Source organism: Muntiacus reevesi, chromosome 1, assembly GCF_963930625.1.
Source record: "Muntiacus reevesi chromosome 1, mMunRee1.1, whole genome shotgun sequence".
NCBI lineage: Eukaryota > Metazoa > Chordata > Mammalia > Artiodactyla > Cervidae > Muntiacus > Muntiacus reevesi.
In genome coordinates, this window is record NC_089249.1 from 70,215,116 (window position 1) to 70,227,706 (window position 12,591).

General features: G+C 46.0%; 1 protein-coding gene across 3 annotated transcripts in view; it reads right to left on the minus strand.

Moving 5' to 3' along the window:
- Window positions 1-12,591, minus strand: part of LOC136176466 (carboxyl-terminal PDZ ligand of neuronal nitric oxide synthase protein-like) — a 341,331-nt gene that overhangs the window by 96,868 nt on the left and 231,872 nt on the right. For 2 of the 3 annotated variants that reach the window (XM_065946705.1, XM_065946696.1), the window contains exon 3: window positions 5,796-5,888. The exons of the other annotated variant lie outside the window; for it this stretch is intronic. In XM_065946705.1, the coding sequence (XP_065802777.1) occupies window positions 5,796-5,888 (93 nt within the window). The remainder of the gene's footprint in view (window positions 1-5,795; window positions 5,889-12,591) is intronic. 3 annotated transcript variants of the gene reach the window in all.

A 12,591-nucleotide genomic window follows, 5' to 3' on the forward strand; every position in this document is an offset into this window, starting at 1 on the left:
TACAGATCTAGAAAACACAATTGAAAACTGAAGCACTAATAAGCTCTCACATGATGCACAAAACCCCTAACATGCCTGTGTTAAAACTAGCAAAAAACATGGTAGAAAGAAGACTGGATTCAGTTTAGTCCCGACTCTGTGACTGCCTGGGTGACCTCAGGACCATTTCTGGTCTTCTCCTGTCCTCTGTTAGGGGATCAGACTAGAGCACTTCTAAAGATCGTTCTCCCAAATTCTGGTTTTATAATTCTAAGCTGTGTATTTTCATAGGAATGAACAGTACTCTTAGAGCCGGAAACTAGTTTCCTTTCGATGTGATATCCCAGTGACAGGATACAGGTTAGAAGTCAAAGACACTGGGTTGATTAATTAGGCACCTCCTATAGAGCATTTTTTCTCTAAAGGAGTCTGAGGAGATGAGTTCACACAGAGCAACACGGTGGCAGGAAGAACCCACTTGGGATCTGAACAAGACAGACCTGGTTCAAACCCCAACTTCACCACTGAAGGGACTTGAGGTCTTGGGCAAGTCACTCAATCTTCTTTTGCAAACCAAACCTAAAAATGGTACCTACCTCACAGGATGGCTGTGGAGACCTAATAAGTATACACTGCATCAAACAAAGCCTAGCAAATGGCAGGGGCCAAATTTCAGTGTTAGCTCTTATTGTTAGATGTACTTGTTATCATCTTAGTGTGTAATAACAATCAGATGGCTCCCACTGGTCTTCTGCCTTCCCAAACAGATAAAATAGAACCAGAGAGAACACATGGTCTTTGCCCTTAATGGCTCAGAGCCTATGGGGGAAAGACACAAATAACTAAAATGCAATGCTATAGGAGATATGATAGACTTATCTGGGCATATAGCTAATTTTGCTGGAAAGCTAATTAATTTTGCTAATCTAATACCCCTATGTATCCTACCCAGTTCCTTTAGACACAATACATATCTGTTAATGAGAACAGCAGACCCTTTCTAAAACAATGCTTTAGGGGATTCCAATGCACTTATTGGTGTGTATAAAAAAATAAACCACAGGAAACAGAGGCCCTTTAGTCCTTTTGTAGAAAAATCCTTTGGATGAAGTTCAAGACTAATCTTCTTTATTCAGAAGTCCACTCCCTAGCCAATGGTGCTAGTGTGATGCCAGTACTGTAATAAATAAAGATTATCATATACACAGAAAAGATCAGTACTTGGGCCTTGCTGGGAGTTGAAGATAATGTGCTGGTTGAGAAGCCACAAAGCAAAGCCAATCATCTTTGTGGCTGGGTTTATGCCACAAACACAACCTAAGATGCATAAGGGAACTTGAGAGTCATTATCTGTTGGTGCCAGTTAAAGACAACAGCATTTTAGGCACATTAATATAACCAAAAAGATGTTTTTGTTTCTCTTTACATCTCAATAAGAGATGATCCCAATATATTTGGCTACTGCCTGTGTTAGAATAAAGCATCTGATGGTCAGAGTCACTGAAGAAGTCCTGCTCATAATATAATGAAGTTAGCAGTTTCCACTGAGGCCTCTCTATGCCTAGGAAGGCTCTGATGCATGTTTTTTCAAATGGGAAGACTGATGGAATGAGAAAGAGGGAGAAGAACGTGACAGCCAAGAGTAGCAAATAAGACTTCATTTGATCCAACTGATAAGTACTTAATTCTTCCTGATTTAATGACACCCTCATACACAAATCATATTCACTCACCCAACCAGCCAACAGCCACAATCATTGGAAACACACTGTCTGCACCAGGCGTCCAAGTAAGTGCTGGGCTTACGGAGCTGGCCCCTTAACTTAAGCATTCTCTGCAGAACAGGAAGTCCCCGTAAACACTCTTCTCCCCAGCCGGGAGCCATACCATCATTCAACAGTCTTGGACTGGCAGCAGCTTGGAGGCTGCTTGGGGAAGTTCCTGACCTCTGAGGTTCCCATCCTGCCCTGGAAGTTCAGGAGACAGAAACTTTTTACACAAGCCTATTTGGTCTCTGGGGTCTGCTTTCTTGGTAGCACAAAAGGTTCTCAAAAGCCTGAAGAAGCACAGGTGACCTATACATACACACGCAAGCCCCTAAAAGCATCATTCCAGAGTCGGTACAGAGTAACTGGCCCGACAAGGTTAAAGTGATCGCCTAATCCAACTCATTTGAGATGACTTGCTTAGAACCACACAGCCAGGAGGTAAGAGTCTAGACTAGAACCTAGGTCTTCTCCTCTCAGCTGAGGGCTCCTTCCGATGTGCTACACTGACCTAGTAAAAAGCAACAAGCTCTTAGCAGGAGGAGGGGACTCTTTCAACACTTTTATTGACCAGTACAGCACACACACAGCGAGGCTATAACACACGGTGCCCACGGCTGAACATCAGCCATGCCTCTTCCCACACTCAGCCACCTGGCAGGGGCTCCACTCCTTATCACTGAGATGTGCCGACTGCTCCATTTCCTTGGAGAGAAGCATGGCCTGTCTACACTTGGCCTCTCTCTATTCTACAAACACACACACACACACGGTGTCAGCATACTCAGATACCAGAGGACAGTCACGTGGGAATAAGATGACAAAAAAGGCTGATTGCTGTTAATGTGCATTCATCTGTCAGAACCAGTGTAAAATGAACCCTGTGATTAAAGGCGTCATCCAAATCACAACCACGGCCTGAAAGGGCCGAGATGGGAGGGGCTCCCCTTTCCCAGGCCTGGCATCAGAAGAGTCACGCTGAGGAAAGACCTGTTGGATCAGCTGTTCTGGGCCGCTGGAGGGGGAGCCCACACCAGAGGTTACCGGGGATAGAGTTTCAGAGTGAGTCACCGGGTCCCAGGGACTCCAAGACACTTCTCCAGCTTGGTTTTCATGTACTCGGTGGAAGGAGGCTGGCTTCTCAGCCAGGAGACTCTGCCTCACATAGTTGTCCTTGCATGGTAAGTCATCTCGGGCAAAAAGCTTAGACTCTCTAGCCTCCGTTTCTCCACATGCACGATAAGCGTGGCACCATGTTTGGTCCATGATACACAGGAGACAGGTGAGATGGCAAATGAGACTGTCCTGGGCAGAACTATGAACGCACCCCATACGGATCAGCTCAGACGTATACTAAGTTACCTGAAAGGCAGGGAAGAGGCCCCGGGACAGCAGGCCTGGGAATGTAACTAACTGCAAAGCAAGCAGAGATTACATGAGGCAGAAGGGTATGGTCACTGGCGAGGTGGGGAGATGCCGAGACATTCAGCCACAAAAGCCAGAAAAGTCAGAGTCACGAAGGCAAAGCCTGGACAGTCTGTTGAACAGACTCAGGAGCAGCATGCACCCAGCAAGGTCACTCTGAACATCCGGTTTACTATGGAGCCAGAGGCCAGGAAACACTCCTGTCACACAGTCAGCTGACTTGCCTCATTTCTGTGCTCGGAGAGCGACCCTCTAGTGACGAGTCTTCTCACATCACGCGCCTCTGAGAGAAGAACGTGCTTGTGAGTCTAACGTGAGTACCTGGTCTAGAACACCGTATAATGTCTCAGACTGAACAAAGGACTTGATTTCTGGTTTATACATCGGCCTCTTTTGAGCTTTGTCAGTGTGAGTTAGTATCCTAAGGTCCATAATTTGAAAACCTATGAGTCTGAGTTTCAGACTCTGAGAGGCTGACAAATCGGCCACTGGCGAGGGAGCAGTTTAGTGAGGAAACTGTCTGTGTGGTGAGTTCCCTGAAGGGATGAGGTGCCATTAACGCTGACCAAGTGAGATGTCCAGGTGACTTTCATAGCAGGACTGGTGAGGAGATGGGACGATAATGGGTGTGAAAGCATCTTGCAACCTGAAGCATGTCCACAAATCACAGCTACCATTTTATCAGCTGGGATATGAGAGCACCAACCCATGAGTCACCCCTCACGTGAAGGGCAGAGAAAAGCGATCTGACAACACAGGATGAAAGCCAAGCTGGGGTTCAGCCTGGATGGCTGAATCACGAGCTTGGGTGCATTGGCCCATTTTTCCTCTGAGGATCTCTCTTGCTTTTCAATTCACGTTGGTCATCATCTGTAGTTTCTTTAACAGGGGCACAGGGATCCCACTGACTTGATAGGCCTCACTTATTCCAGTAACTCTCCTTCTCAAGAACCTCTGAGAGGACAATATTCTAAAGACTGTCTCAAGGCTAACTGCTGCGTACACATATGTGGGGTGGAGGGAAGGGGCAGAAAAGATCCCCAGGGTAAGAATACGATGGGGACTGTTGTCCCCACAGTGTAAGTTTATAAAGTCGAGGATATTTAATAAGCTATAACAAATTCCCTACTACTTGTAAATTTTTAAGGAGTTAATTCTTTATAAACAGTATACCATCTTCTATTTTCTTCCTATAAACTTCCAATCTTACAGCCATAAAACACTTTCTAGAACCACCCCTGGAGATATTTAGGAAGCATAAGAGAATGAATTTGAGTTTTATATGTGGGAGATCTTTGCAAATGTCCAGCTGTCCAGAGGAAAAAAAAACGGGCTGCCTTAAGAAGTGGTAGATTCCTCATCACTGGAGCGGTCCAGTCATACACTAGAGAATGTCTTTTGTGAGGAGGACAGAGAAGACTTAAATCCTTGGATTGGCAAAACGACTACAACTTGAACATCTACCCCTGACTTTCCTACTTCCATGTATTTATCTTTTAATACCTCTATGTATTATGTACCTACTACTATGTATTAGTATTTGTATTTACCGTCCATAACCCTCAGGCTCAAGGTCTGCCTTGAGTCCCATTTGAACTAAGAGCAATGGAGAAAAGTGAAAGTGTTATTTGCTCAGTCATGTCCGACCCTTTGTAACCCCATGGACTGTAGCCCGCCAGGCTCCTCTGTCTGTGGAATTCTCCAGGCAAGAATACTGGAGTAAGCTGCCATGTCCTTCTCCAGGGGATCTTCCCAACCCAGGGATCAAACCCAGGTTTCCTGCATTGCAGGCAGATTCTTTACCATCTGAGCCCGGGAAGCCCCGAGAGCAATAGAGGCTTGGAAGCAAAGGCAGCTCAAGATGTCTATACATTAGTTCAGGTGCTGCTACACCAATGGGTATAAAGCAAAGGCCTCAGCAGAGTCTGGAAACAGGAAAAAGAAAGTGCTTCTCCTCACACATTGTCCATCAACCAAGCCCTTTTCCATTTCTTTCTGGAAACACATACACTCTCCCCTCTGACTATTATGCGACTCTAGCCTTTCCCAGAACATCTTTCTCCTATAGCACATAAAACGGACACAAAATAGCCTAGTGTTTAGACAACGTACACTCACTTTCTTGCCTCTCCCCAACTCAGAGGGTGGCCCATCATATGAACCGATATGTTCTGCCTACTGGGGTCACACCCCAGCCTTCCTGCAGACTGAACAGTAGGTATGCTGAGTCTTGAGGGACTATTCAGGATGGGACAACTGCTTAGGAAGCCTCCTCTTACCTCCTCCCCCACTGAACCCTGCTGAACTTGAATTTAAGGCATTTCCCAAGATCAAGACTCAAAGGTAAAGGTATCAAATTGGGGAAAGGGGTGAATGCAAGGATGCCAGGAAATGAACCTGTCACTCATAGGACACAGGGCTAAACCAGTCAACTGACCCGGCCTTTGGTCCTTGCCTTCTCTCTGCTCCAGCTGCAGCCTCTCAACACTGTTGCTGGTGAGAGCAGACCACCTCACCAGATAAGGGAAGGATTCTGCCCAGAGAGTAGCCTAGAAAGAAAAGCTACCCCACGCCCATCTACCCTGCGTCTCTCTTCACCAGAGTTTGTGGTTCAGAGTCACTTACCTTTTTCTTCTTCTTCAGAATCACTTTCACTCCATCCACTGAAACCATAATGCTCACCTTCTTCTTCTTGATGTTCTTGGCTTTAAACTCATACTGCAAGTGAGAAGAGAACAAAGAAGCATAAACCAGTTAGAGCCAGTCATCTGCACAGACCCGGAGAGCCCGTGACCTGGAAAAGAGGGCCACGGATGGGGGTAGGGAGCTGCTGCGGTTTCTGGGGACATGAAGCACCTCAGGGGATGTAAAAGCAGGTGGATGTCTGTAGGCAGGGGCTTGGCGATACTTGGGTTGGAAGAGGGACTCTGAATGGTCACTGGTGTCACACCCAGCTATCACACTGGGCCATGCGAGTGGATCTGATCTTTTCTATCAAGATGAAAGCAGAGCCTACATTGAGAATCTCATGAGAAATCCAGACCCTTCCCTCAATAAATCATTCTGACATTTAATGACTTTCATTGTCAGTCAAGTTTTCCTTGAGTCTACCCAAATGCTGCTGATACTCTATTCCATCCTCAACAAAGATTAAAAAGAGCTGGAATCCATCCTCAGATCAGAATTTTTACCTTCTTAAAGATCATTATGAAATCTAAGTTATTCTCTACAAGGTCAAGTCCCAAATTCCCTTATCTGTAGGTCAGTCTTCAGATCTACCCACTAGTCTGAAACATTCTAGACAGTATTCTATAAAGGATCTGACTACTGATGGTCACAAGGGAGGGCATCACATCACAAGCCCTATATTCTAAACTTCTATCTGCAATCCTGAACAGGCCTGCTTCAGCCACAAACTATACTGCTGATAGATGCTGGCCTTCATCCTCAATCCCAGATATTCTTCTATTATATTTCTCATTCACAGCCACTTCTTAAGTTTGTGCAGGTAGTCAGAATGGTGCTATAACTCTACATTTTCTTCACTGAACTTTATTCTAAGCACTTACCCATTTTCATCTGCTCCCCATCTTGGTATCACACCTAGCAAACTTACCTGCCCAGCTCTCTAATCAAACACTTGGACCAGAGATTTAAAAATAATAATACAGGACCCAGGGCCAAAATGTCTACTCCAACCCATAGGCTCTATTCTCTGGGACCTTTTATACTCAAGACCCTTCCCCACGATGCTACCACCCAAGCTTGATAAAGTACCACCTCTTTGCCTGTACATCCAAAACCTATTTCTACTTGAAATAGTATTTTGAAAATAGTATTTTGAAAGACATGAATGTAATCCACCCTAACAAGATAAAAACATAACTTATCTTGAAAATCTCACAAGAAATCTAGAACCTTTCCTTGGCCATGCTGTTATACTCTGATTTCAAGAACTCAAATGAGAGCTTCCTACCTGCCTGTACTTGATCCTTTCCAGTGAAATGTCAGCTCATTTTCTTGTTCTGTTGCACAGCTAGCGCTGATGCCCCTTGGCTGTCTGCTTCTTAGAGATAAGGACACGACCCGGCTAACTGAGGGGAAGTATTTTTCTTCACATCATCAGGGCAGGTTCCAGTTTACTGCTGATCTGAGTCTCTAGGTGATAGCAACATAAATCACTCCCCAGTCTGGTGGTTGTGTCTGCTACCCTCCCAATCACTCTATCCTGTCAACAGCTGTCCTTTTCACCAGGGATCCTGAAAGAAGAGCAGCAGACACACAGGAGAAAGAGAAAACATCAACTTCAGACTCTGTTTCAGAGTCTGGGAACCCAGAGCCAATCAAGCAGAATACAGTGAAGGACAGGGAGACGTGCTATCTGTACTGGAGTCTGGCTTGTGAGACAGCCTTGGTCATGTTACAAATTGCTCTCTAAGTCAACGGCTGCAAGCTGGTGGAGGGCAGAGCTGTGTGATCGGCACGCAACGCAAAACACGGCTACCATCTGCGGGGTGTTCCCCCGACTGCGGCATTCCGCTCAGGTGCAGCACTAGATGAGCTGAAATTATCTCTGGGTGGGAGAGCCAGCAGGAGACTCTGTACCTCTGCTGACATTGGCCTTGTGCCCACTGGGAGTGGTGAACCAGCTCCATTTCCTGCCGCACCTGCGTTTACCCCTGCTTGCAGGCTTTCAATGAACACGGTCTTTCAGCTGTGCCTCCCTTGGAAACAAATCACTACAATCACAGCTGCTCCTGCCAGGAGGAGGAGTGCAGAGGGGTGTGTTCTGATGAGCTCAGGTGGGAGATAAGGACTTAAGAGTCCAGGAAACACCCGGAGGTGGACAAAACCTGCCCCAGATAGGTCAATCTCTGCCTGCTTTATTGTCTTTGCTCTCATCCAGGATGCCACTGCACAAGCTCCACACACTCCCTTCTTCCCTCTTTCCAGAAGCAAATCAAAGTAGCGAATATTAAGGGCTTCCCTGTAGCTCAGTCAGTAAAGAATCTGCCTGCACTGCAGGAAACCCACTTCGGCTTGGATTCCTGGGTTGGGAAGATTCCCCTGGAGAAAGAAATGGCAACCTACTTTCAGTATTCATGCCTGGAAAATCCCATGGGTAGAGGAAACTGGCGGGCTACAGTCCATGGGGTCGCAAGAGTCAGATACAACTTAGCAACTAAACCACCATCTCTGTAAGGCACGATGTCACTTCCCTGCCCTGGTTCTAGACAGCATATTATTGCCGGCTGAACCAGACCCATAAATGGCTTCTATTTCCAGAAAAATATGACTATGTCGCTTTATTGTTTGGTTCATGGTCCTATTGGTTTCATTCTCTTTGGGATTTTTTTTTAAATCAATATCCCTGCCCCCAAACCAAGGCTGGCAAGAGGCGCCCAGCCAGCTCTTGGCCTGTATATCTAAAACCTAAACCATTTCCATAGTTCGTAATTTGACAACCTTAGTCATGTCTTTAATACCCTGATTGTAAGAACTCAAAATGCAACTAAACATTCTCTTTGGAAGTGGAAAACAGCCTCTAACTCGATCACCGCCATACCTGCAGATGGCTCTTCTTTGGTGTGTGGACACAGAACATCATGGAAAAGCATGACCTAGGGACTGCACTAGACTCTCAGCGACAGGGACGACACAGGTGCTCCCCCACACGACAGCTGCTGGGTGCTCCCAGCAGTGCTTCAGAGTCGAGAGGGGTGAGAGAGGCAGGAACAGGCTTCCGGGCCCCGTGACAGCGGCCAGCATGGACTGCCTGAGCGCTGCCAAGGCTCTTTGCTTGGACCCACTCTGCACCTACTCCACATGCCTGGCGGTTGGATGTCTCAAACCCTTTCCAACCGGAGAACAGGTACTCAAACTGCAGTTCTGTTGAAAACCAGGGAAATGAAATCAAGTGTCTGAAAAGGTTCAAATCTTTATTATCATAAAACCATTTATTTATATGGCAATTATACTTCAATCGGACAATCATGTTATTGTGCTCGCTGGGGGGACAGAAAATGGATTTTAAAGAGAGAAGACGATAGGAGTGACCAGGGGAACAGAGAGAAGAGGCTCACAAGGACAAGCTCTCCTCGTTCTCAGACTGCACTATTCCAAGGGGTAGGCAGGTCCAGGAGGAAGCATCTGTGTTCTGCCGGCTAGGAATCTAGTCTGTCCAGGTCTTGCCAGGGGCCGAAGAACAAACAGGACTGCTGGTGCCACCGTCTGCGGCCCAGGCCAGCCTTCCACAAAGCCTGTGCCAGCTCTGAAGTCTGTGCCAACAGGCCTGGCTCTTCCCCCAGTGCAGCCAGGCTGACCTGATCTATTTGCTTTGCTAGTCAGAGCCCCACCAGCAAGGACAGATTAAGTCCAACAGGACCTGACCTTTTAGGAAAGAAAACATTACAAGCCCTGGAACACTAGCCACTGACTAGAGAGACCAAGTGTCTGGGTTCATAAACAAGAGCCTGGGGACCCTGTGTGGGAATAGTGAGCGTGCTGTGCCAACCAGTGAGGCCCGTGACGGCGAGGCTGGGTAGAGGGAGGGGCCCAGATTCAGTAGGTGCCAGGAGTAAACACCCAACCAGGGATGTGAGTACGAACGTTAACCGGACATCAAGAGAGCTGCCAACAGAACAGGTTATCTCTGAGGCCCCAGTGCTTCCTTGTACCCAGGTCCCAGGGCTAGGTCCTAATCCTGTGTGTCTCCAGTTGCAACTATAGGGTGTCCAAGAAGGGGAAGCAGGAGGTCTGTAACAGGTGTGTGTTAATGAAGGGACGGGCCCAGCCCTGCTGTACTGCAGAAATGAGTATTAATAACAATCACTTTCTTAGGAGTCAGAGGAAGCTTGGGGCTGTATAGACAGACAGACAGACACACACACACTCACACACATCCATTTCCAAAAAAATGTCTAGCTCCCTGAAGAATCCTGGATTTTTTTAATAAGGATCTTTGGTTCTTCAATTACCTTGTCTACAATTTACCTAGTGATGCATGCTCATCAGCTACATAGGAAGCTGATCCTCTCACTCTTCTCCATAAAATTTCCTTTGCCCAGCTCCTTCGCGCTGTCCCCGCAATGCTTCCACTTATAAATCAAGGTGCTACTTGACCGAGAGAGGAGATTTAGTTTGCAAACACAGATAGTGATGTTCTTGCTTGGACAAGCCCCTGGCTTATAATCAGCTGTGTTTACCACCTTTCTAGAATAAGTCTTATGGCTTTGCTTCCTGCGATCGACCACAGAAAATTTCAAATGAATTCTGGTAGTGCAGTTAGGCATTTTAATCACATTCTGCCCACAGTCTTGGGTTCAAGAGTGCAAACACATCTCTATAGCAAAACTGTAAGCACTTCAACCAAAGGCACCATTTTATAAATGGTTTGTAGAAAATCACTTTGCACTTAAAGTTGGAAAGTTTAACAATGTACTTGAGTGTGTGCGTGCTCAGTCACTTCAGTCATGTCTGACTCTTTGCGACCCCATGGACTGTAGTCCGCCAGGCTCCTCTGTCCATGGGATTTTCCAGGCAAGAATACTGGAGTAGGTTGCCATGCCCTCCTCCAGGGCATCTTCCTGACCCAGAGATCTAACTTGTCTCTCCTGTGTCTCCTGCAGTGCAGACAGATTCTTTATCTTCTGTGCTATCGGAAAAGTCCTGATTCCACCTACATGAGGTACCTAAGAGTACTCAAATTCACAGAGACAGAAAGTAGAATGGTGGTCATCAGGGGCTGGGGAAAAGGGGAGAATGAGGAGCTAGCATTTAAGGAGTACAGAGTTTCAGTTTTGGAAGAAGAAAAGATCTAGAGACGGACAAGGATGATGGTTGCACAATACAAGTGCTGTACGTAGATTTCATAGAACTGTATGTTTAAGAATGGTTGAAATGGAAAATTTAAAGCATATTTTACCAGGAGAAGATAAACATCTGAAACCACTGTAACAAACACATTTCTTCTCATGGCAAGTCCACTTTAATTCTGCTTGTGCAAGGACATTTCTGTTACTCTCCCACATGCAAGTCAAACATGCCATACTTTCCCATACTTCCCTGTAACTGCATTTGCTAATGTTTATGCCCAGAATGCCCTCCCCTCACCATCCACTTGATGAACTCCTGCTTATTCTTAAATTATCTGTTCTGCCTGCTCCACAGGGAAGCCTTGCAGGTCGACTCCCACTTCCCATATCCTCCCACAGAATGCACCATCGACTTGGCTGCTTCTGCCACATGTGAGCCTCTACCATCACTCACCATTGATAGGTTGTGGATTTCCCACTAGGCCAGGCCCTTCTTGAGAGCAGGAAACATCTTACACATGTTTGTGCCCAAGAATACAGCACCAGGACACAGGAGGGTGATAAATTAATGTCAAATAAATTAAAGAACACAGCTGACAGTGGTTATTTACCAAGCCTGAGAAAACATAACACTGTTTACAAAGGTAAAATAAATCTCCCATAAGTTAATTAACTGATTAACAACTCAAGTTATTAAAACCTAGGTTCCATTCCATGGGTATAAAGACTGTAAGAAGATCTGCTGCTGCTGCTGCTGCTGCTGCTGCTGCTAAGTCACTTCAGTCGACCCTGTGCGACCCCATAGACGGCAGCTCACTAGGCTCCCCCGTCCCCAGGATTCTCCAGGCAAGAACAATGGAGTGGGTTGCCATTTCCTTCTCCAATGCTGGAAAGTGAAAAGTGAAAGTGAAGTCGCTCAGTCGTGTCCGACTCTTAGTGACCCCTAAGAAGATCTGACTTTCTTTAATTCTTTTAAACTCCACAGCATGCTGGTAAGTACCTTATCTTTTGCTTGATCCATACTTCATTAAGTGAAATAGTTTAGAGCCTCCATCGTTGGTCAAGGCTGTTCTCAATCAACTTAGGTACAGAGGTAACAAATCAACAGGATGGTCATGCAGATGAACCTCTGTTCTCTGGGCAACCCAGCTTCCCTAAGATCCAGCTCCTATGCCTATGGAGCCAGAATCTGAAGGACAGGGCTGCCCAAGAGCATCCATGCAGTCCCTGACACTGCTGTGTGGCTCAGTAGCTCGTACTGTTCATTCCTGTGAAACCTCAGAAAATTGAGCAAGACCAACTGGTCAAAGCTGGTACTGAATCCACATTCTAGAATACCTGAGGTTTTTTGGAATACTAGGTACAGACATTTAGTTCCTATCTATCAACCTCAAGCCCAACATAACTTATTTTAGCAAGACATATCACTGAAAGTTGGGTGTAAATAAAATCCCCATCAAGTGCACATTATTTAAAAGAAAGCAGAGGAGCTACTTTTTAAAGAAAGGAATATTCATTGCCATGGTAACATAAATGTAGAAATTACATATTCACCCAGTTCTGTAGACCAGGAGATCTCAAACTTGTTTTAAATTCCTCTTGGGATA